At 44.6% G+C, this 25,998-nt stretch overlaps 1 protein-coding gene across 1 annotated transcript in view; it reads left to right on the plus strand.

The window, feature by feature from the left end:
- The window catches only part of LOC138580188 (alpha-2-macroglobulin-like), a 450,387-nt gene extending 425,756 nt beyond the window's left edge, over positions 1 to 24,631 (plus strand). Inside the window, exons 33-36 of the mRNA XM_069650526.1 lie at positions 8,841 to 8,909; positions 22,368 to 22,470; positions 23,576 to 23,617; positions 24,428 to 24,631. Of these exons, the coding sequence (XP_069506627.1) occupies positions 8,841 to 8,909; positions 22,368 to 22,470; positions 23,576 to 23,617; positions 24,428 to 24,453 (240 nt within the window). The 3' untranslated portion in view covers positions 24,454 to 24,631. The remainder of the gene's footprint in view (positions 1 to 8,840; positions 8,910 to 22,367; positions 22,471 to 23,575; positions 23,618 to 24,427) is intronic.
- Positions 24,632 to 25,998: the final 1,367 nt, after the last annotated feature.

Consider the following 25,998-nt stretch of genomic DNA (forward strand, 5'->3'; position numbering starts at 1 on the left):
TTCCACTGTTCCTGGGACAACACACTGAGGTCATTGCTGATGTTTCAGAACATTATGCTTCCATCTGACCCCATAGGACAGGGATGCGGTCAGGTCAACAAAACAATGACGGTGGAAATAAAGAATCCCCCTTAGGATACCGCTCTCCCCACCCCCCACTGCTCCAAAAATCAAATAAATGTGTACCCTTACCCCACCTAAACTAATACAACTTAGTGCTAAATGGTATCTAGTGATAATGTCCCCATACACAATGTCCCCATAAATAATGTCACCAGGAAAAGTCATTGGCGACATTATATATGGTGACAATAAGTATGGGGACGGGTTGCGGGGACGTCCCCTGCTCCCCTTGTAAAAAAAAAAAGAGGGTTGTGGGGGTGTCCGCTGCATGTTCAGTGTAATGTCTCCACAAACAATAGTGACATTTTTGTCAGGAAACATTTTTGCGGCGACATTATTACATGCAACCGTGCTAAATGCTGCAAGATGGCTGTTAACTAACTGCAGTGAAATGGCTGCGGCAGTGACGTGGCCTGGAGAGCCACAATTCAATGGGCTTTCTAAGTGCCTCCGGAACCATGGGAGGTGAAACGCCCATTATTGAGCTGATCCTGTCCATCAATTATCTTACTAGCATCCGGAATCATCATCGGAATCATCATTGGAATGTGTGTGGCACACGGGGACAGAGTCTTGGGTCCCGAGCTGATGTTAGTGGCTGACCGGAGAGGCTTTGAGGTGGAGCCGAGCTGGGAGTGCGGCAGCACAGACCGGGGGCCTCTACCCCACAAGCTGCTTCGATCCGCAATTGCTCAGGAAGGATCGTGTGTGAGGGGAGAACTGATCTCCCGCCCATAAACGAGCTCCGAGCACCACCGAAGGGGAGGCTGCTCCCATGCTTGTGGGTCTCCCGGAGAGTCCGGCCTGATGTGCAAGTGCTGAAGGAGGGGCTTGGCCTTAGCCCAGAAGTATGTGCTTTTTTGTGCGGGCTCACTCCTGCATCATCACGACAATGGCGGCTCCAGTCGTCTCCTGAGTGGAGTTCTCTTGTGGCGCTCCAGGCTGCATAGTCCGGCTGGTGTCCTGAAGACCACCTACAGGTGTGGGCTGCTGGCTCCTCGGCCTGGGGAAGCACTCTGTATAAGCAGTGGGGACCGTACAGGCGGTTACCAGACACAATGTTGTAGTGGCTAGAGACCCAGGGCCAGGTCCCACTAGGGCTGAGAGTGCAATTGGGACCAACAAGGACTGCTGCTATGCCCCGTGAAGTGCTGCAACCTGCAGTATTGCTGGAGAGGTTCTTATCCTCTTGGATTGCTGAACCCTATCCCCTGGCTGGGTGATTGGCGCAGGGGCCCGGGGTGCACACGGTCTATCATAGGAGTCCCCTGGATCTGGTTTCCCCACGGTGGTACCAGTGTCTAGTTTGAGAGTCTGTCGTGCTGATTATGCATGGTGGTCCACCAAATCTGCTCCACAGCACTGGATGGCTGACATCAAGGTGGGAATACAGAACAGCATGGCAGAATTGTCTCACAAGATCATTGCCCTGGACAAGCGAGTCGAAGCCTCCGAACAACGCCTGGAGGATGTGGAAACAACATCATGCGAGCAATCATATGAGGCCAGTGAATGGGCATGATGAGTGGAGACCATGTAGGCATGCACAGATCTCCTCAACACTCAGCAGGAGGACACAGAAAATCGATGCCGTCGGAACAATGTGTGCATACATGGCATCCCGGTCCAGGTGGTTGATGCAGAGCTGGCAAACTATGTGGGAATCTCTTTTGACAGCTCCTTAAGCTATCTCAAGAAGATATTGTCTCTCTGTCGGGATCTGGCCGGTCTTTCCTCCTGATGTACTCACAAGAGTCCATTTCTTCTAAGTCAAGGAGCACATAATGACTTTGCCAGGCCGAGATAAACCTCTGTGGTTTCTAGGTCAAGGAGCACATAATGACTTTGCCAGCCCGAGATAAACCTCTGTGGGGCTAAGATTGCTGTACACCTGGGCCTGGACCTTGCGGTGTTGAACCTGGCCAAGAGGAGGGCCTTAATACCTATGACAGAATGACTATGGTAGAGGTGGATTCCTTACAGGTGGAGCTTTGAGATACCCCTTCTCTTCAAAAATGCTTGTCAGAGCTGGGCGATTAAAACTATGAAAGACGCTGAACAGATCTTGGTGCCTGCAAGCCCTGGGCCATTGCCCTAGTTTGGGCGCTTTGGGTCACCTTCTCCGAGAGGATCATTGAAATTGGGCCCATGGACTAAGGTTGGAAGGAGCCGTAAGCCCAGGCAATTCCGGTGAGGTCAGAAGAAACAGACCTGATTGACAGCCATGATGTTTTGGGGTTTCACTTTCTGGTCTTTGAACACCTAAATACCAGGGACTTTGCTGATGTTCATTCTTCTGACAAAGGATGAATGTTAAGGTGGGGGGCTAGGGTTAACAATTGTTGCATTTTGGGTAATCCAGGCATTGTCTCCTATGGTTTCAATTTCGTCCTACAGTTTGTTTCTAATGTTCGCTAAAATTGGTGGTTGGGAACACAAAGTTGGAAGGGGGATAGGGAGGGGTGGAAGGAATTCATGTTGTTGAAAAAGTAACAGAGCAGACAATGGCAGGGTAGACTGTCTCACTACAATTGGCATTGGGCAGAGCGGATTTGCAGGCAGTCTAGAGCTTAGCGAATCTCATGGTACAACTTCCTGATAAAGGGGGTGGCCGATTGTAATGTCTAGGGCCTGAACTCCCCCGTGAAGAGGAAGTCTGTTATGTCAAAATGTATTGATCTTAAGGATGTGATGGTTTTCCTACAGCAGACTCACTTTCTCAGATCAGATGAGCATAGGCTTTCACATAGGAGGTTCCCAAACCGTTTTTATGCTCTGGTGGGGAAAAGAAGAGAGAGGTGGCAATACTGATGTTCAGGGAGACTCCATTCATTAAATCAAGTATCCTCCATGACCCGTGTGGGAGATTTTTGTTAAGGGTCTGTTTAATGGGAACATTTTCACATTCTTCTCGGTCTACCTACCTAATGAGGAAGAGGACCTCTTTTTGGCTGACCTATTACCTAAAGACCTGACTTTCTCAGATTTTAAAGTAGCTATGGGGAGGGCGACTTCAACCTTGTCTCGGATCCAGGTGTGGCAAAAACACACCCACCCTCCCACACAGATTAAAGGGATGCCTCAACCCTGGCTAAACTCCTCAGCCAAGTTGGTCTTATTGATATCCGGAGGTTCAGAAACGGTACCTGCAAAGATTACGCACATTTTACCCATGTCTGCAAGAGCTTCTCCACGATAGGCGCACTCTTGGTGACGTCTTCCCTGGCTCCTTGTATCCCAGACGTTAGCATTGGCCCAAGAATACTCTCAGACCCCGCTCACCTGAACAGGGATCAAAATTAAGGTTTGGTAAGCAGGAGCTAAAAGCAACTCCTGAGTATCCAGCATTAACCAGTGACCAGGAGCTACCACTGAGGAACCAGGATCTAGTAGATAGCATTCTGCAAATCTAACTTCCACAAAAAGATGCAAACACATCACTTGGTCCATTATTTATGACCCATTATGCTTTAAATGTTGTCTATATGTGTCCTAATGCTTATTTATAGATTGTCACAAATGCAAAGAGTTAAATCCACATAGGTGTATTTGTTTGGCATCAGTTCATCTGGGGAACCAAAAGTATTTCTTGCCAAGCTACCCAGGCTCTCCTAGTCCACAGGCAGGAGCTAAATAGCTCTTAGCTCCCCTCAATTTTGAACCCTGCTGAACCTTGGAATCAGGGGCTTGGAGCCCCTGGCTCGATGTCCTTGGAGGCTATACGACCCAGTACTGAAGGATAGGGTATTGTCCCAGGAAATAGTCCAAGGCCATCACAAACTCTTTCGACACTAACAAGGGGGGGGTTGCCTATGGAAGTTGTATGGGACACCATGAAAGCTGTTGTTCGGGGACAGCTTATAAGTCACACAGTGAGGTATACTAGGGCATGGCACATAGCCACTTTAGGGGCAGAGGTTGGCAAGAGGACAAAAGAGCATAAGGATACAGTGACATTAAAACCTATGCATAACCTGAGAGTGGCTAGTGCCAAGGTTGAAGTACTGCTGGCTGAGAGTATGGTGCAGATGATGCTAAAAATTCAACTGTATTATTATACCAGGTGCAATAAAGACTGTAGGTTCATGGGCTTGCTAGATGTTAGTCCCGTAATAATATTCTGGCCTTAAAGGATGATGAGGGGACCCACCAATATGACGACCCCTCTAATGTAGAGCTCCTATAATGCCATCACTCTTCTATAATGTTGGCCGCACCGGTGGATGCAGCATCTGGATCATACTATCTGGAAATGGTATTCACTCTGGGTTTAGATCAAGAGGTGAGTGGCGGCCTGGATCAGCCTATTCAAAAGGAAGAACTTGAGCTTTCCATTAAGGGGCTCAAGTCTATTGCACGAGGCAATAGACCACCCAGGGTTTAAGATCCTGTCTTCAGTGAATTACCTCTATCAGCTGTCTGACACATTGGAATACTCAGGACATCGCTTAGCTGGGCTGGGGTTACATTTAGTGCCTACACTTTTATACCACTTTCTGGCATTCCGAGTCCAGGTGCCAATGGGGCACTTCCAAGTGCTACAGAGCAAAATCTTTCAAATGCAAGGGTAGGCGAGCGCAACTCTCGAAAAAATTCCTGGTGAGGAATGCTAGGCTGGGAAGAATGTGGGTACCAGATCTCTACAGGTACTATTTCGCAGCTCAGCTTTCACATGTGTTCACATGGGGTCAGTAATTATCTCACCCTAGATGGCTACATATAGAGACAGGGTATCACTGGTCCTCATAGAACAACACAGTTTTGTTGATTCTAAATTATATCCTAGGGTTTTCCTTCTCATAAGCACAGCGTTTGCCTAACTTGCGTGTTGGCATAAGGGTCTGGGGAGATGGGGAAGAGCTTGGGGTCAGGACACCCTATCTCCAGTTTGGGGTAACACAGCCTTCACACCAGAGATTTGGAGGAAGGGGTTCGAGAGTTAGGAAGGAAGGGGCTCATGGAACGAGCACAGTTATACTCTCTGATGGAGCCCCAAGGACCTTTGCATATTGCAAGAAGACATTTGGCCTGGAGGAAACCTGAAAGGTCCAGATATGCTCATCTGTGTTATTGCGCCTCGAATACAGAAGTAAAGAATAGGGTGATCAGGGACATATCTGTTCATGAACGCACCTACCTAGTGGAGCTGTCTAAAGCTACGATTTCCACCCTGTAGAAATGCTTACCTTATATGTTAGATTGGGGACAAGACTTGGATATCTGTGTTGGGAAGAAATCCTGGGATTAGAATTGGGCTAGGAACCACCGGATTTCCCATTGCGCTGCTGACAAAGAATGCCAGTTAAAGCTGACACCATATGTGAGGAGCCAGGAATGAGACACGGACAAGGGGACTCATAGCTTCGGCTATAGACTTTTGTGTCAAATCAAAAGGTTTGGGGAAATGCCTTGCTATCCCTATCCCAGGACGCATTTCCATACCTCAACCAAAAAACAAAGGAGTCTGCCTGTTTTCAAGATGTCCAAAGTAAAAATATGTCCTGTGTCTGAAATCCTATTATGGCCCTCACACTCCACATATTAACTCTAAGGTGCAAAGGATATTCTGTCTGTATCTCAATGTGCACACATGTTCCACTTCAACAAAAAGATGTAACTACAACCAAATTTTCCAAGTGGACAATGTTCACAGTGCCACAGAATGCCTCCTTTCCCTAAGTTCCTGTTACCAATATGCAATGTTCATGTAGCCCAAGAGGATGGCTTCTCCCTCTTGGCACACACACAGTTCTCGGGGAAGTGGTTCCCTTCCACAGGTATCTTTTTGCAGGTAAGTTCAAAACAAAGAATCACGTTTCAAATAGTTCAAGATCCTAGGGCATGTGACTTCCTAAGAATTCTCCTGTAATTTAACACACACTTGATTTAGTCTGGTATATTCTTCTGTCAGGACTTTCATACCATCATTTTATTACACTTCTCTTCACCTGGTGTACTCGCCTGCCAGGACTTTCATATCATATCTTTGTTACAATTCTCTTTTACCCATGGAACAATACCAGCCCAATGTTGGCATAGTATTTATTGAATGGTTATCTCCTACATATACCATGCTTTTTCCCCTACCTCATGTTCATTCAGCTTTACTCGTTTTTCTCTTTCTATCCCTTTAAGATGCAGGTTCAATGAGCCGTTCGTGGAATAGCTTATAGGTCTTTTACTTCACTTTGCTTAATCGTGGTATAGCTGTTAGATTTATTAGCTTCTTCACATATTTCACTTTAAGTTATTTCTAGCAGCGCGCCATTTCAGGCAACCTGTGACCCCTCCCTGCTTCCAGGGGCTTACCGGGTGCTCCAAGTGTCTTTCACACCTCGCTGTTTGTATCAGATTGTGGCCTCGGCAGGTGACCTGTCATCTGCTGCCCCTCTGCTGTGCCAGTCTTCGGTTTCTTTATGTGTTGTTGAGGAAGCTGGTATGGGATTCTGTCAGGAGTATTAAGTACTGCTCCCTGCATCTTCCTCATCTCAGAAATGTGGACTGTCTTTACCTGCGGATTAGAGACAAGTTCAGTGTTGGTTATGAATGAAGATTCCTGTTTAAATTTGCAATATGTCACGTAGTATTGTGGATTTACTGCGGAGTAATTATCTTCATAACCACATCCTGTCCTGATATTACCTCAGAATCTAGAGGGGAAGGGTGTTGGATCTATGTTTTTCTTTTCAAGTAGGTGAGGGAACTACCATAGGCCTCATTATGGGTGTGGCAGCCTGGAAAAAAGGGTGCTGGTAAGCCACTTACTGGCACCCTTTCTAGGTCGCCACACTATGGCCCTCATTACAACCCAGGCGTTAAGGGGTTAACGGCGCCGTAAAAGGTGGCGGCGCCGTTAAACCCTTAACACCTGATTACGAGGTCCCTTTGCGGGTGGCACTTTAACGCCTTATTTAAGCAGGCGATAAAAAAACAACCTGCAAAGGGACCTAGGAGCTAATTACGGCACCGTAATTTACGGTGCAGTAACTAGCGCCTTCCCCAGTCCCATTGAGCCCTATGGGGCAAAAATGGGGAAGGGCCATGGCAGCATGGTGAATTACCGCCCCGCCAACCTCGGAATGGGGCGGTAATTCCCCATTCCGCCATGGCGGAGTCGGCAAGTTACCGGCATGGACCATGGTGCTATTAGCACCATGGTCCAACACCTGGGTCGTAATGAGGGCCTATGAGTCTGCCTGCAGGGTCTGCTGCACCCGGCAGGTCTGAACTGCTGGGCACAACGGCCCTGGTAGACAGACTTGCCATGGAAGCAGCGGCACTGTTAGCAATGGTGCTGGTGCTTCCGAGCGCCCATTGCTGTGAAATCCTGTGGGACAGCACAGGAATGGGGACTTACCAAATCCGACGCCTGACTTCCCGCTGAGCTGGAACTCAATGTCCCAGTGGCATCGGGAAGTCAGGTGCCGGATTCAGTGACACAGGTTTGGCGGCAACCCACCGGTAGCATCAGTGGGTTACTGCCAACGTTGTAATGAGGCCCCATGTCTCATCTGGAGAGTTTCTCCTATTCCCATGAGGGTGGTCTCCCCCATTTGTACCTCCTGCAGATAGCCACTCACAGGGTCAGGATCAAGTGCTGGCTGCCTTCCCCTGGCCATATGAGGGGAAATTAGTGATGATAATGCCAGATTCATCACAAATCGATGGTTTCTCCTCCGGAAAGGCTCCACAAAATGCGACAGGGATACCCTAATTTGTGTTTGAGAGGTTGTGGCGAGGTTGGGACATAAATGCATATGTGGTGGTTGTCCGCTAGAGAAATATAATTCTGGAAAGAGTTTCTCTCCATCTTAAATCTATCACTCAAGTCACTTTACCACTGGGCCCTCTCATAATAATGTTGGGGGACATGTGGGATGGGGTCTACCTGTTGTGGGATGCTGCTTGGGTCTACTTTCCCATCTTTTGCAAGCCGCTAAAATCACAAAAGCGCCCCATTGGAAATCACCTGTGGGGCCTTTCATACCGATGTGGTGGACCAAAGAGTGGGAGATCCTGACGGTGGAGAAAATCACAGCTCTGTCCACAGGTTGTGACATGGTCCCTGTTTATCACTTATGTTAACGATGCACTCCCTACTGTTTATAGGCCCACAGTCTATAAGTACATGGCTTTATTGTGACTGCTGATAAAGTATGTGAAGGCTGTTGGTAATTTGAGGCAGACCCAAGTTGGAGGGTGGTCAGGGGGGTAGTCTTTGGGTTCTTAATTCAGGGGGGGTCCGTGGGCTGAACTTTGGGATCGCTCTGCCAGGTCATATGTGGATCTGTAGATCGAATGTCGTTTGCCTGCCTTGTTGTAAATTAAGTAAAGGTGTTAAGAAAAAAAATAAATGGCCACAGCAAGGTGAGCTTGTTACGGAACATAGACCATAAATTCTATACCTCATTAACTCACATTACCACAATTGTGTGATTCTGGAAAAAAGCATGGTTTCCTAGCAAATCAAGCTCCTGAATATAGAGTATTAGTATGTATATGGGCATTTATGTTTATGATACAGGGCTTGCTACTGAATCTCATCCCCCTTCTCTTTGGTTTATAATATCAACAAGCCAGTACCCTGTGCTACAAGAAAATGCATTCTTTGTCATGAAGGTGGGTCACTAGTTGCATGTCACATAGGCCTGTTTGTGGTATATGTTTGGGATTCTAATGTTGTTGCAATCTTCTTCTTCCATGTTACCTGCTTTCAGCTGAAAAACCTACACTACGTCGGCCGGACAGATGTTCTTCCTAACAGTGTCACTATTTACTTGGAACATGTAAGTGTATTTCTGATTTTGCCAACGGGGGGTGGTGAACAAGTGTTCTTATGTGTACAGCCACATAATCTTGTTTTCTCTACCTTAATGTATGCACATATAAACAATCTCTCAGAAGAGATGTACACTGGCTTAAGATCAATGACAGGATCCTCCTTAAAACTCTTTCTCTCACGTCCAAATGCCTGAATAATATAGCGCCACCTTACCTTGTAGATAGAATAAACAAGAGAATCACCACCCACCCCATGAGACCTGGCAACGCCCACACTTTAGAGGTCCCCAGATTTAAATGTACCACAGCTGGTGGCTCTAGCTTCCCAGTCATAGCATCTCAATCCTGGAACGCACGCCTGGCAGATCTCAGAACAGACCAACCTTACTACAGATTTAGACGAAAAGTCCTCACCTGGATACGAACCAGCAATGCCTGAACCTGCCGACCTACTGACCCCTTAACTTATCTCTTTCCTGTACTTATACCTTGACTGCACCTGCCACCTAATGCTAATGCCTGCTAGGCCTTGCTGTGCTCAATGTATCTGTTACTATCTTACCACCTGACTGCAATCTTGGAATACCCATATGCGACCACTGCCTGCTAGGCCTTACCGTGCTCAATGTATCTGTTACTATCTTACCACCTGACTGCAATCTTGGAATACCCATTTGCGACCACTGCCTGCTAGGCCTTACCGTGCTCAATGTATCTGTTACTATCGTACCACCTAACCGCAATCTTGGAATACCCATATGCAACCACTAGAATCTTTGAAAATTATGTGCCTGTTATTTCCTGTATGTACCCATCTACCTTGTAACTAAGCTTCACGTATACTAATATGTTTGCGCCCAGCTACCGGTGGGTTTGGTGCGCTTTATTAAATAAACAAACAAACAAACAAACAAATAAACCCATAACAACATAGTCAACATTAAAATTCCTATTTGAGTAACCATAATAAGGAATCGCCATGTGATTATGAGGATAAAAAGTAGAAAGCCTACCTGGGAAAAGCACAACAATAGCAATGCAAGCGCCAGAAAAATATAACTTTCTCAAAATTCCTAGTTCAGAAATTAGTATAAGCATTCGTCATGGACATAAACCCCAAGCACGGAGCGCAAACTCTCAACCTTAGAACGAACCCTACAGAATTGGATGGTTGAAGCACCATAGCCATGGCTGGTATTTCCTGTAGGAAAGTGTTATGTACCTCGGGTGGTAAGTGATGCCATGTGGGGCCATGTCCACTCCTGCAAATTCTAACTATCTTAGTTAGTGTTGCATTGATTCACGTACATCGAATTATTGTACAACCTGAAGATACCTCACCAGGAACAATTTGTGGGGCATGTGGTTGCTCTGCAGATTTTTGGATTGATACTGCAAGAGGAGGCAGTATTATTGGCACTCCAGATATAAATCTATTGGTGTTGTTGAGTTGTGGCGTCAGGCCCCCCCCTCCTTCTTTCTCCATTCAATTAACCTTTTCTGATGTCTTGTGCCACCACTAGATGATATGCCGAGGATTCCCGGCTCTGATATTGTAAACCAGACTACACCGAGCAATGGACAGCGCATCACAACGTAATATGTCTACAACAGGAGTTATACCAGCTAGTTGACACAGCAGACAGGGCTCTTGGGAGTGGTTCTGACCTGAGACGAATATAGACTAAAAACTCTCATGCACCCAGGTATCTCTTTCATCTCACTCTCCTTCTACGGAAGACAGGCCTAGTAGATTATGAATTAAGATAGGGAGTATTCAAACTTTGTGGATAAATGATACTACAGTTCTGTCTGAGCTATATTAAAACTGCTTTTTTGTACTAAATGTTAATGCAACAGTGTTATTATCTCCTAATTTGCCAAAGCAAGCCTCACTCAGATTGATCTTTAATATTCAAAGATCTGCAGTGAGCTCCTTTAGGCCAATAAATGGCTCTTTTGGCATCAATTTGTCTTTCATTTACGTAATTGTAAACATCACAGTTAGTCCTATATGTACTAGTACTCAAATATGTGTCCTGTCAACACTCTACGCACCTTATATAGTCTATCGAGGAAATTAATTTTCCATATTTCATCAAAGTATCTTAAACGTTTCTTTGATGCATGATTGTTGGTTCTTCTATGAACTCAAAACATCTTGGTTCTATGCAAAAAATTGTGGAGTGGTGGGCACATGCATAATGGCGATCTTGTTAGCACTTGAATAACCAATAATGGTGCATGGATGGTGCATAGTTGGCACAACCGGAGTCCCAGGTGAACTGATTGCCCTTTTTTCCTATGGATCAGCCAGATAGACACACACCACTCCACTAGCCAATCGAAAGGACAACAGTGACTGCGAGGTGGAATGTCAACACACTCTCTGTGAGAATTCATTAGAAGACACAGTTGAATTGTTACTAGTCAATAACAAACCAAGCCTCCTCCCTCTATATATATATATAGGGATCTCTAAGCTTTATAAGCCATCTAGAAATATTGAGACCCCACTTTAATGTTGCCTCCTCTTCACGAAATCCCACCAAACTTTGCAAAAACATTTATATCTAGATCTAAAATCTTATGCAAACGTTTGTGCAGATTCATCAAATGGCAACACATTTATAAGCCTTTACAATATCTAATTGTGTTCCCTCTTGACAAAACAACACCACACTTTCCAACACTATTCTGAATCAGGTCTAGAATGGATTCCCAAAATGTCATGCAGTTTCATTCAGTGGCACCAAAGTTATAAGCCATCCAAAAACTGCTTTTCACCAACCCTGTAATGCACAGATAAGCATAATGCCCCAAACATCTACGATGTTCACTGACATTACAGGAATACGCAAACTGTTTGTGCACAGCGGAGAACAAAAAAGGCCAATTTTTTGGCTTTGTAAGGCCATATCTCTTCCCATCCTCATCACCCCTCACCTCCCCAAAGATTGTTTGATAAGTTTGACAAGTGCAATGTTGTGTTTCCAATATGCCTTTTACTGCGTTGTCTGCGGACAGCGGGTGCTGTCGGCGAATACAACAAGGCAGGCGTTTCAAAAAATCGGACGCACTTCACGCTTTTCACCATCCAACCAGTGGGCGTGTCTGATGTCTGTGGGCATCACGTCGTCCCCTGGACCAATCGCACACCCGGCTGCAGCCCAAACAGTGAAGTGAGACCGCGGACTGAACACAGACAGCACTCATTTTTTTCACCTACTTTTTGGTCGTTTTAAAAAAATACTGGATGTATTTACACCAATTTTACAAAATCACGCTTTCGGGACTAAGTCGCCGCTCCTGGCAAAAATTCTGTGAAAATCCATCTAGTGTTGTTTTGGGCTGTAGGCATGAGCATAATTCTTGTTCCTATTGCATCTAGCGAAAAAAAACACACATTTTGGGACCCTGCCTATAACTTTGCCCACCCTTGACGAAACCTCACCAAACTTTGCAGGATATACCTGACAGGGCCATATACTTGCATAGTTTTGTAAGTATTTGGTTGATGCAGATGAGGTGGAGGAAGACAGCAGGGATTTGTTCAGGGGGACAAAGTTATGAGCCCGACAAAAAGTGCTCTTCGTACAGGTTGAACAACTTAACCATAACTACAGAGCTGCTACCACAGGCCCTGTAATATATGTTACGTGGAGGCTGGGATTTGCAGGTTGAAAGGAAAGGTCCAAAGGAAGAGTTTGAGGGGAATCTCCACCAAAGGTAGGAGGGCGATCAAGGGGGGAAAACACTAAAATAAAATATAAATAAATGCAAAGCCTTTTCATGAACGGCACAAGGTGCAAGTTAACAAAGGGATGGGACATAGGTTCAAAGTTTCAATAAGCAAAACAATCCAGGTGACCAATCCAAGAGAGGTAATGTTGAGCAATGCATAAGGCAGAAACTAAGTCCAGGGTCCAGAAGAGTAGTCCAAAGTATCAAGTACAAACGTGGTCCAGGGGCAATCCAATTAATAAAGCCAAAGTTCCACAATCTAGGAGATCTGAAGAACAAGACCAAAAGGCAACACCACTCACGGATGAAATCCAACTGAGAAACTATTTCATGAATCCACTGTGGTTTAAAAACCTTGCGAATCAGGCTGGCGATCCTTGACGTCACACCGGGCCCACTGGACCTTGAGCAATGTGGTCCCGTGCACTGCCAGAGATGTGTGAGGTGTTGGAGATGCCGGATTCTCCATGGGAGGTGCCAGGTGCAGACCACATTGCTGGAGCATTCGTGAAGAGGCCATCCTGCGAGTCCTCCATCGATGAGTAGAGTGGCATCCCAGGAGGCACCATGCCTGCGGTGTTGCTGGTGCACAAATGTCAATAATAAAGCCAAGGCTCAAAATTTGCATTAATCATTGACTAGTGATAACTTACTATGATGTGATAAAGAAATGATGTGCAGTGTGCCTGCGGATAACTAAAGGGATGAGTGAATTTGTGTGCCTGGTCAGTAGCCTGCAATATGAAATGTGTACCCCTTATAATTGACGGCTGGAGAATTGACAAGCTTTCCTTGGTCACATGGTAGGTTATCTAGACTACTTCCTGCTGTCTCAATCATAGTAGAAATTCTGTCATCAGGCCTCACTGATCACAATTGCTTTTCTTTGGAGCATGTTACTGACCCAATTAGGCACTCACTTTTTCACCTGAGAGAGAATACTGAGCCTCATTGCAAGCTGGTCAGTGCGGAAAAATCGGTGGTAATACCATTTACCGCTGCAATACTGCACTGCCCAACTATGAGTTCTGGGGTAAGGTGGAGGGAAAACCTCCAACAATAAGCTGGAGGCATTTGTGCTACCTTACTGCCCAACATCACCTGATTTGGCAATATTACTGCTAGCGGATTTATTGTCAGCGGTAATACTGCTGAAATTCCCCATGGGATGCTATGGACTCCATTTGGTGGGGAGTAACACTGCCTACCACCACTTGTAATCTGGCAGCAATACTGCCGGAGAAAGTGGCAGTAACAGCAATATCTATGTGGTATCTCTGCAGATTTACCACCAAGATACCACCAAACTTGTAATGAGGCCCATTGTTGTTCTGTATATGGGACCTGATGGTAAATCTATCCTGAAAGACACACTCAGGGAGTGCATGCCTTTAAGTGAGCATTAAATTTGGTCTTCCAAAGTCTTATGCATGTCCTCTACGGAGTTCATAAGGGGCTGCTGCAAAACAATAGCAACAGATCATGGAAAGCAAATGTGTTGGCTCAATCTAGGCGGCAGGACAGCTTTGAAGCACTTAAACAACAATACTAACCTACCCCCACACTCCCGTTGTTGAAACGGTTGACTACGGCTAAGTACAACTTATATAAAATGTTCTTGAAAAAAGCAGTCCCTCTTTCGACATCTATATAAACATTACAAATGTGGTGGGAGAGTGAGCAGAGTGATTGCTTTAATATTAAAGAAACAACACACTGGAGAGCAAGTGCCATCTCGTAAAGATACACACAAGATACAAATAATTCCATCATTTCTGATCCTATGATGATTGGATGTCGCTTTATGTTCCTCTTTAGGCAGCTTTTCAGCTGTTCAAATTGCTCCTTGTCAGGGAGATTTATCATGTTCATGTTTCCTTCTGTCTCCTAGTGACACCACCAGCAAATCTTGCTGGACTTCTGGACCTTTTTCTTTAACCCTGAATGAGTGGAGCCTTTTTCCACTAATTCATTCTTATGGGCTCTGTCTTTTGAAACTCTGTTCCTTGTATTTTACTATCCTTTGGAGTCTATGTTTCCTCCATATATTTTAAAGGCATCTGTATTTTATAATTGCAACATACAGCTCCTTACGGGCAGTGTTGCTGGAGACCCTTGGGGGTCTTTCTTTGAGATTCTTTCTATTATCCTAGAGTAACTACAGGATCTCTCCTAAAAAGTTTTAGTCTGAGAGATTGGCACACACCACATTATGTGGAGTGCCAAATGGAGAGCTAGTACCCCTTCTTTCTGCTTCTGTGATATTTTAGTCACACAGGCAATCTCCTCGTTATGGCTGGTGGCAGTGGATGTGTCCTACCAACTATTGTGTGATTTTTCTACTGCAGGCTATGTCCATAACACAGGGGCACCTCCTGAGGACCAACTCAGGGGCTTCATTCTTTTTTCGCCATTACTAGCATGGTTGTTCTTTGTCAGCTCTTCTTCTACCATTCTGGGAGGGGGCGGCCGGTGTGTGTTTTGCATTTGGCGGGAACCCTTGGATGTCCCCGCCTAGGCTCCACAGTGTTTGGGAAGGCAGGAAGTGGGGGTGGAGTTCTATAACCCCCCCTGCCCTTTGCCTGCCTTATTGCCTGAATGAGACTAGCTCCCACTGGGGGTCTGGCTGTCCTGATTAGACAGCCAAACACCCCATTCAGTAAACTGCTGTGGAAGATTGCAGAGGAGTGAGTGCTGGAACTGTATAAAAGGTGAGGCTTCTGGAGAGTAAAGCAAGTTGACCACTGGAAGCTGAAGCAACGGAAGAAGAAGACAACCAGAAATGCCGGCAGACCCTTTGCAACACTGTGAAGAGACCACTGTGGTCATGACCCCGTTTTTGATATGACTCAGGAACTCCGAAAAGGGCGACGCCTTACCTTTGACTGATTGGAACAACCAGTCCCAAGACGATCTTTGAATTGAGTCATTTCCAAAGATCATGTGTGCTTCCAGAGCTGCGGAACCCCAGTACCAGAAGAACTGCTGCCCATTCCGAGTGCATCATCATGGAAAGGCTGAATTCATTCAAATCTTTGTTGAGCCCTCAAGGACACTCCAGAGATCTGATCCAACTTGCCCAGACCGACTCAGCAGAGTGTGAGACAGAGAAGCGAAGAGGATTGACCGGGTGAATGGCGTCCTTTGTTAGTGCTGAAGAAAAGTCGCCAAAACAGCTCAGTAACCCGAGAAGTTGTTGAAAGCCGTGCCAGAGGTCATCCCTCTAGACTGCTGCTGAGAGATCCCATACATTGTCCTGCTTTCATCATCAGACCAAGGAATTTGGAAGATGGGTCCAGCGCCGCCACATCAAGGAGAATCCAACCATGACAATTTCTTCAAACCTAAGGTACTGTGGGGAGAATGGTGTTGCTTACCTTGATCTGTGATGTCGCTCCAAAGCATTGGAGTGCACCCTGAATGTGCCCAGGCCACCCCCACTCTTACCTTTGACCCAAGCTGCTGCTTGTATCCCTTTAGCAAGTCCTTAACAGGATCTCCAACATTGGTTTTAAACTTGCTACGTTGAAAAGACTAGAGACTGGAAAGTATCCACAGGAACCCCTTTTGTATTCTTTGAGCCCTTTCCGAACTGCCTTTATCTACAGTTTCGTTTTTGGATTTGAAATACTTGTTGTGTGAAGAAACCATCTCTAGAACCTTGAACCGTGCTAGTATAACCCTAACCAACCATTTTCCTTCCTAAAAGTCACTGGGCCTCATTCTGAGTATGGCGGTAAGGGATACCGGTCACCGTTAACGAGACCGGTGCCGGTAATCCCTTACCGCCACATTCCGAGTTCCCTTTGCGCCCTCGTCCTTAACGCCTGCTTTTAGCAGGCGTTAAGAACGAGGGCGCAAAGGGGCTTTTAAGCCATAACGGTGACCGTAAATTACGGTCACCGTTATTTGCAATTTCCCCATTCCCATTGAGCCCTATGGGGGCTCATTTGGGAATGGGGAAGAGCCCTGGGGAATGGGAAATTACCGCCCTGGTCAACTCGGAATAGGGTGGTAATTTCCCATTCCACCAGGGCGGTGCCGGTACGGGTCCGGCGCCGACCAAGGCGCTAATAGCGCCATTGGTTAGCGCCAGACTCGGAATGAGGCCCACTATCTTAGATGTGTATACAGAGTAAATGTCTTTACCATATTTTTACTAAGATTCGCAAGAGCGGTAGTTACCGATAATACGATAGAACTGGCATACTTGTCAAATTGCTGCTACAATTGTAACCACAAGCATTCCTAAACTAAGAAGTGCCCTTTGAAGTAGATCCTAAAGAATTCCTAAGTATTCTAGTGTTAACGTATGGAGTATTTAAAGTGATCCTGATGTAGATATACTGAATATATACTTTTATATCAATTATATGTATAAGTGTTTCTTTGTGCATTTCTAACTATGTCCAGTGCACTTACCTACAGTTCACAGCTTCCTCTTAAGATAAGCCTGACTGCTCTGATACTCTACAAGGGTTCCAGCTGTAGTGCAGACAGATAAAATGAGTTGGGGATCTACAAAGGACTGGGATAGTTTACTAAAGTCTTACCTCCTGGTGGGGTTCTAGGAAAACTCCCCTAACACTCCTTGACAGGTCAAGGTATATAGGGAGCCAGAAGACACTGGACCAATCCTAAAAGAATCAACTAGGGCTATGTATTCCAATACTACCTAAACTAGAGAGGAATCCAACAATATGTCCCAATTTCACCCCATATCTTTGTTAAACCTGTACATGAAAATGTACTAAACAATTATTGCCATATGTTTACAACAGCACATTTCATCACCGATGCATGCATCTCAGATAGGTCTTGCTATGGGGCGATCACCTAGAGACAACACGAGAAAGCTCTTACATATTCTCCGGGAAGAGATCTTCTCCTCCTTTCACTTGCTCATCCTGCCCAAGGTTCTGGGAAAGCATTTGACAGGGTTGAGTGGGAGCACTTATTTAGAATTCTACAGCAATTTGGCCAAACTTCGCAGGATATACCTGACACCGTTCCTTGACAAAATAAAATGTTTCTATAATAATGCCTCCAACAGGCTTATTTGTAAGTGCCATATGTCTGTCTTCTTTCTTTTTCACGTGGTGAATAATCTTAGAAGCCCACTTTCCCCTCTTTTGTTCTTGTTGACCCTTGAAATGCTGTCCATTTGGTTCCAAGGATAATACTTATGTTAAAGGGATACAGCCATTGTAGGGCATTACCAAAATAATGTTAAATGTGGAAGACATGTTAATGACATTGATGAATCCCAACATCCTGATAGGAGCACTAATGCAAACAGTCAATCATGTTCCCCGTTTTTAGGATGTAAAGTTAAATGGTTAAAAGTGTGTGTCTTCCCTTTTCGACAACTGCAACCTTTGCTGATATTGCGAATATCACTTTCAATTGGCACTGAAAGGTCTCAAATACTTGTTGATTACATTTTTACGAGGACTCGCTGATATGGTCTTGGATAATTATGACAAATTTTGAGAGAAATTATTCAAGATTTGGTTAGATGACAAAAGCTCAATCTATCTACGTGTGGTAAAGTCCAGGTTGGCAAAATGACTTTGATTCCAGAATGTAATTAGTTATTTGAAATGTTACCACCATGGCCCTATCTACAATTATTTTAAAGTCTGCAAGGGATCGGAGGCGTTTATCTGGGTCACTGATCCATCGAGTTTGAGCCTGGATAAAATCTGTGAAGGCCCCAGGTCAGGTGCTTCTTGGTCCTGTGCACCTTCCCACACTGGACTGAAATAGAAACAGAAATGGGACTTGGTCCTTTTTCTATTTACTATGGTGGCACCCATTTTTGTTTGTCTTTCTTTTTGATGTGTGATCAAGCTCGATCAATAATGTCAGACCTATCTCCCAGCAAACAAGCCCATTTAAACTATTCACAAACACACAACACTGTGTGCCAGTATCAATGCACTCGTACAAGGATTAAATGTGTCAACATGTAATGGTATCCATATAGTCTCATAAATTCACCATTTATTGGATAAGCAAGTGGGGTTTTTGTTTGATACGTGATTGAACATATTAATTGAGCTTTCGCCTCTGTAACCGTTTTGCCGTTTGCCAACATGTGTTTCGACCTCTGTGGTCTTCGTCAAGGCAAAATTAAAAAAAATATAACAAACTGTGGCTCAATATTGACTGTCGGTCATTTAGTGCATGAGACCCAATAGTGACTACATCATGTTAACATTACACTAAATCAGTCTTTAGCAATATTTCACATTTGGAGCGAAAGAGGCAAACGTAAGTAGGAAAAGAAGAGAAATGGAAGGAAGAGAAACCATAATACGTTAATTCATCACTTGTGGTAATATTCATGGATTCCTGATTTAATAATACTTAAAAATAAATAGTTAAGGATTGTTAGTCATCAGTGTATAGATGATACGTTATGCAATGACATTAAATGGTCAATAGCATATTGGATTACCTTATGATAATTCATCAGTACATTTCATGAGTCATTTGTCAAAGCATTATTTGAGTGAGGAACTTTATAATGTGCAAGGATAATTATGTCTAGTATAGTGCATCCTTATGATATACTAGACTCCAAATTCACAATCTGATTACCATTACATGTTGACACATTTACTCCTTGGATGAGTGCATGTATACTGGCACACAGTGTTGTGTTTTTGTTGTTACTTCTCTAGGCAGGGGTTAGCCTAGCAGTGCCATAATCTGGAGCTGTGTCATTTACTCTCATTGAAAGAAGCATTCAATTCTAAACCTAAGCTCCTGCACATACCTGGCCATATCCTGTGATGCCTTTTGTCAACCTTTAAACTATTCACACACTCCGGATGAAGCCCTGTTGTGTCAGTGTGAACAGCTATCAACCCTTGTTGAGATGGAAAACAAGGTCATTGACAGTACTGAGCCCTCACAGAGGCCCTTGTGTCTCAGACTTACCTAGGCCTGTGCTGGTTGACCCTTACTGGCCCTGTTCACCCCCAGAAGTAGAGGTCATAGCTATATACTCCAATGCATATTCTATAGCATTGCGTACCCTTTAGTAAGATACACCGTCGTCTGTGCTCAAAAATAGATGAGAAGTGGAATTAGACCATGTTTTCAAAGCTCTGGAGTGGAACAAATTTATGAATTGCCACGCTGAAGGGAATGAGGGAAGTGCAGACAAAATGTGTAGAGTTTAAATTAGTTCACAGCTGGCAGTTGTCTCTCCAAAAAGTGTGTGTGGCTGATCTGAGGCCTGGTAAGTGGTGGGGATGTGGACACCAAGAGGCATGCAATGTACATGTCTTGTGGTGTTGTCTTCATTGGGAACCTTTGGTCTTAAATGTCAAAGCCTGTTAATACAGTTTCAGTGAGAAGGCCTACATGAGAAGCAAGAGAGATTTGATGACATGAACCATCAGACACCCTCCAGTTTCCCACTCACTGGTGTAGATGGATCAGAATAGATGTATCAGCTGCCAAACATTGTTATAGAGGTTCTGGAAATTGCCCTCTTGCCCCCAATACCAACAGTGACTGTGCAAAATGTCTCTCACTGGATCATTTGGAAAGATGATATACAGGGCACGGGAGGACATCTTCAGGAAAGTCGAAGTTTGGGAGGATTTCTTTCTCAGTCCACAAGATGGTGGTGACAATTGAGAAGCTTGACCTTACATTGATTTGAGATTGATTCTTCATGCCCTCCCTACTTCTGACATTTGTTGAGTTATCCAGACTGTGCAAAACCCGCGTAAACATGTTGTGGCAAATGTGCCTTCTAATAGGAGCAGTTCCCGATATAAAAAGCCTTTCATTGACTACCACCTAGTGTTAATGGATGTGGGTGATGCAGTTATTGCATTTGAAGATATGCATATTGTTACCAACACAATTTGATTGTATTAACCTTTATGATATTATATCTTGAACTCCATCATATATTGTTAATTTATACATGACTGCTATATGCACTCAGAAGACCACAGCTATCTTTCCACACTGTTGATGAAATCATTAATAAAGATGGTGTATGTGGACTATGCTGACCTCAACCATAGGTCTGATGATTTCCTCTCAAAATTATTAAATTTGGCTTTCAGCTTCTTGAAGTTTGAACAGCTAACATAAAAAGAAATTCCTTTATGGTTCATATAGTTTTATTATTTTCATGTATATTTTTTGTGGGATATTCTTATACATATTACACTTATTTAGTGCTTTAAAATCTCGTACTTAGGCCACTTTTCTTATATTGCCTTAATGACCCCAGGAACTAGACTGACCGATAATGCAACCAGCAGTCGGGGTATTCACCGACCATAACAATCCATCCACTGTGTGCAAGGACATCAATTTATTGGGCCTGTCACTGAATGTAAGCAGTGGTTTATTGTGACAACTCTGTCGTGCACACTTCTGCAAATATGCAAACAGCGGAGAAGGACCTTTGCGGCCCCTTCCCATCTTACCTTCCAAAAGTGGTTGCTGGATCTTGGGTTGATTTTAGAAGGTCAAGCCATACTCGGCACAATCTAAGGATTTGTACAGATGCCATGATCATCTTAATCTGCAGGCATCGCAACATGGAGATCTGTGCATGGTAGTAGGGCAGCCGCACGCATGCCGTAGTGTTCAATTCTGCCAAGCAAGGTATCTGCAATAGCTGAACTTTCCAGACTGGATTTGTTCTGCTCCCTCCAGGTTCAGGATTAGCCTCTTAGTGTTTTGTCCTTTGTGTAGGATTGTGTGGGTCTATCAGCAGCATAGATTTTCTATCAGGGTGGTTTTGAAGACAGTCCTATATTTCCGTTCCCTGTGCGTCTTTCTCTGTGCTGCGCTTCCAGATATTTGGATCAATGCATAGCATTTTGTGTTGTCACTCTCAGGGTGGTTTTGAATACAGTCCTATATTTCCGTTCCCTGTGCGTCTTTCTCTGTGCTGCACTTCCAGATATTTGGATCAATGCATAGCATTTTGTGTTGTCCCTTTTGCTCTATCATGAAGAGCTTGTGTTATTCTCCCACTGTGGTGCAGAAGCTTGGATGATGTTCTGTTGGAATAGCACCAGTGTCTGTCCTCTTTCTCCCTTCGTCTGACTGGGCCTTCTGAAATGCAAACACAGCATTTAAAAAGGGAAATAATAAATGTGGTTCCGTCTCAGACTTGGGAGCTCTGACATTGTACTAAGTGTTTCACCAGATGCTTGCATAATCATATCCCATATATAGCTTAACACATTAAGTACATAACTATAATCTTGAGGCTTGGAATACCCCCCTATCCCTTTGCCACAACTTTCTAGCAATGCATTGACAACGTTTCAAAGACATTTTTGCTTTCTCAGGTTGTGTTTATATAATGTTAACAGTTGTTTTTTTGTTAGCAACATGAAGTAATTGGTATGTCTAGACTACACCATTGGTTTGAGCTTCAACATAGATTTCCATAGATGTCAAGGCCACACGTTCAACACCTGTGCTCATCACTTTTTAAAATGAAATGAATGAACTAGGAATATTGTGGTTACAATAATACTAGCAGGTACCGAAAGTAGAGGCTAAAAGCTAAACGGCTAAGCAAATTGAACATCAAGCATTACGAACTGAAATCCAAATGCAAGCACAATCCAGAGAGGAAATAGAATCTGGAATGGAAACTAACATAAAATCTGAAACTGAAAACAAAGCCGAAACAGCAAAGGTCTCTCTCTTGTCTTCTTCAGGTCTCCAATGCCACCTACTCTTTCCATTTCACCGTTGAGCAGGACTATGTGGTTTCACATCTCAAGCCATCTGTCATCAATATATATGATTACTATGAGAACGGTAAGCTTTCATATCAACTCCACTTGCGTGAAATGGGGCATTAATCCCCGGGGATTGACTGTCACTGACATTTTAGTTTTCTTGATGAATGACAGTGCTCATTGAAGCATCAGCATTATGTATGTGCTTACTCGCTAATTAACGAGCAGGTGGGTCTTTGCATGACTGAGGCAATAGTTGGTAGATCTGCTGAAGGTGTGGCAGGGGGTGATGTTACTCTACTTAAGCAAATTGTTATGGGTGATCACCTGTGCTTTATGTGCACAGTCTAGCCTGTGGCTTTGTACTTACGTGACCCAGGCCTGCATTTATTGAGCATTCCCCCCTTCCTTTATCTCACAGCTATCCTGAGATACCCTTCTAGCCGGTAAGAACTGCCCTTGCACATACAGAGTATTCACACAAGCAACACACCACTCCAGCCTACCTTATGACTCCACACTCTGTGTTTGCTATCGGCTCCCACCGTGTGATCCCAACAGGCGGGGAAACCCTCTCCCTTTGATTTTAGCACCCCAGGCAGCCCACAATTCCGGGAATAAACAGAAGTGTCTCTTATAAAGAAATTAATATACCAACCACATTGAGCCAAGCAAGGATGGGGACATATTGCTTCCTCAGCCTTGAATGGCTCATTGGGCAAGCTGGCTGGAAAAATGGGTGTGAGGTAATGTCAATGTTAGCTTAATGACTCCTACAACTATTCATGGTTTAGCAGCAACAAGAAAAGCCATCTGTATTTAATCCTCAGATTAACGTGATAGAAAATGTAATAGTACTCATTGGAGTAATCTTCCTCTACTATGACACCCAACATGTGTTTTCTACCCATCACCACCCAGCCATCAGTACCAGTATCCCATGCCCCTGCTACCGGTGATATTTCTGAAAGGGCAAACACCCCTGTTCCTTTTCAGAATAAACACACCTCAGACCTCGTGAGTGTTGAAGCAGAGTTGTGAGGTAGTGTGGACATCCTTGAGTTTTATTTATCTACTATATTTGTTTTAGACAGACATCTATATTGTTGCTTTAGGAGAGATATGCGTGCATTGTCTTTGATGAATCCCCTGACGTGCTGCTCTTCCTTTGCTCTCCATTGCAGATGAGTCTTCCACTGTGGAATACAATGCACCGTGCATGACAGGTAGGATATTAAGGAGCCACTTGGATGGATCTGAAGTGTAGATATTCTAGCTGGAGGTGTAATTCCCCATTTGCATCATCACAGCTTTTGAGTTTCGCATGCTGGGAATCCCTCAATGGATGACCTAGTGTTTCTTCCTTTTGTGAGTGATCAAATGGGCTAAACATTATTTTCAGATGGATGACGAGGTACATGAGAGTGTGACGTTAAGGTACATTCAAGAGAATGCGTGAGTGCAGTGTACAAACCTGAGCACATGCCTGGTTCAGTGTTTAATTGGTGACAGAGTGAGTTCCCACTCTATGAAGAATACCTGACCAATGGCTGATAGCTCCACCCAACCCTCATATTTCCCTCCTGAGTTCCTTCGTTTCCTGTTCCCGAACCCATCCTTGCTACCTTGGCTATTCCAAAGCCCAACCTCTAACCCTTTGGGTCCGTCCCTAGGTACGGCATGCCATTGCTTCCCAGCTGGGTTCACAGCTCCATGCATGTGTATGTACAGTTCTTGTGTTTCATAAGCCTGACAATGTATCAGTTCTTTGGCAGCAGGATGATGGAGGAGCAGCTGGATGGGTTGCTCAATGATCAAACCACACAACAGACATGTGCCTCCATAATGCATTGATGTGTGTAGTAGAGGGAGAGTGGATTGGAAAATGGCTTGTTCACTGGAAAGCAATAGGTGTTTCCTCTTCAATGCAGAATAAAAATAGTGTCCCTCTTTGGTGAACATCTCAGAAATAAGTTGGTTGCACAAAAATCCCATTTTCTTAGTGAACATCTATCTCTTTATTCTCTGTCTTCCAGATCCAGTAAAGGTTGCAACTGCATAGATAGCCGATGCATAAAGAGGAGATGCGGGTACATAACACAAAACAAAAGCACATGCAATGGTGGAGGTGGAGATGCTACCACCACTGATGCGCAGCGTCCTGAGCACTGTAGAGTCATCCTGTTTGGTGGGCGATGGACAACTTTGCAAATCTCAATAAATGGCCTTCAATAACAAGAGTCTCTGATGAGTAATGTCCTGTCATTTATGATGCTGAAAGGATGATGAGGTAGATGGTTCATGATTGCCTGTGGGTGAGGGTGCTGTCTGGCTTGGGAGATGTGGTCTCTTCTCGGGATGCACAGTGCTGCTCTTAGCGCATTGTTCTGGGCGATCTGGAGTTTATTTACATTTTTTGAGGAGGTGCCTGCTAAAAGTGAGTTACAGTAGTCTAACTGTACCTAGACCTAGGTGACATGTAGTGATGAACATTAGTTTGCACAAAGGGTGCATTTATCCTGCATAGCTTTATGAACAAAACAGAGTGGCTTGCAATCAACAAATCGTCGGACCCAAAGTCTATTTAGGCTGCATGGAGCAGTACCAGGGGAGTGGGGGCGGGGGAGGTTTGCTTGCCAGTTTGATGTAACTGATGCCGATTGGCAACAGTTACTCGTGTGTGTATGGGAGAGGTCATTGGGGATCATGGACTAATTGGGCCAGTCGGAGAAAGAACATGAAACAATAAACGTCCAGGAAGATGCTAAGCAGAGGCAAATTGTGGGATACATTTTAGCTGAAGTCAAGGAAGACAGGAAAAGCTAGCTACATGGGACACAAAGATGAAATGAGACCACAGCAAGGCCACATACAGGCACACTACGTTAGACCTATGGGGCCCGCATTTCTTCATACCTGAAATGTCATGCTATGGTCTGAAATACCTGCAAGCACATTTACATTATCCATGGGTAGATCATCAGAATGAGGTCATTTCTGTGAATGGCTCCTTGAAGAACTTTCATTCGCGTCGAAGACAGAATGAATACAAATGTGTGTCTACCCTGAAAAAGACCTGCAACAGAAAGGGCAGCAACCACAAGACTGTCAATAAGTAAAACAAAGGCACAGCAGAGCCAGTGGGAAGAGGCTGAGGAAGCAGAAACTACTGCAAGTCAGAAAGGGGAAGATGAATACTCCCACCCACGCCAGTAAGGCTGAGCGAACACCATCTTTCCAAACACTAATGGCAAATCTTCAGAAAGATCTGCCTTCCTTTCCAGGCTCTGCTGCCATGGCTTCCATGGCGGCTGTAGCAGTAACACATGCAACAGGACCAGAAAAAGCCACTTATGGGGCAGATGAAGTCAGGCCACCATTCCACAATCGTATGCCCCCTCATCAGAAGAGCAGAAGGAGCCTGGGAATCCTATGAACATTTAGGAGACGCAACCAGGGGCAGGTGATGCAACCCCGGAGTATCAATAGGTCCTGGACCATTGGAGAGAGAAAGCAAAAAAGGGAACCTCTCAGGGGGAATGCAAGAGGGTACATTGGGGAAGGTAAAGTTGGAGTAAACAATTGGCGGAGGTCACCCTTTTCTTTG

This window comes from Ambystoma mexicanum, chromosome 3p (assembly GCF_040938575.1).
Source record: "Ambystoma mexicanum isolate Mex_15411 chromosome 3p, UKY_AmexF1_1, whole genome shotgun sequence".
NCBI lineage: Eukaryota > Metazoa > Chordata > Amphibia > Caudata > Ambystomatidae > Ambystoma > Ambystoma mexicanum.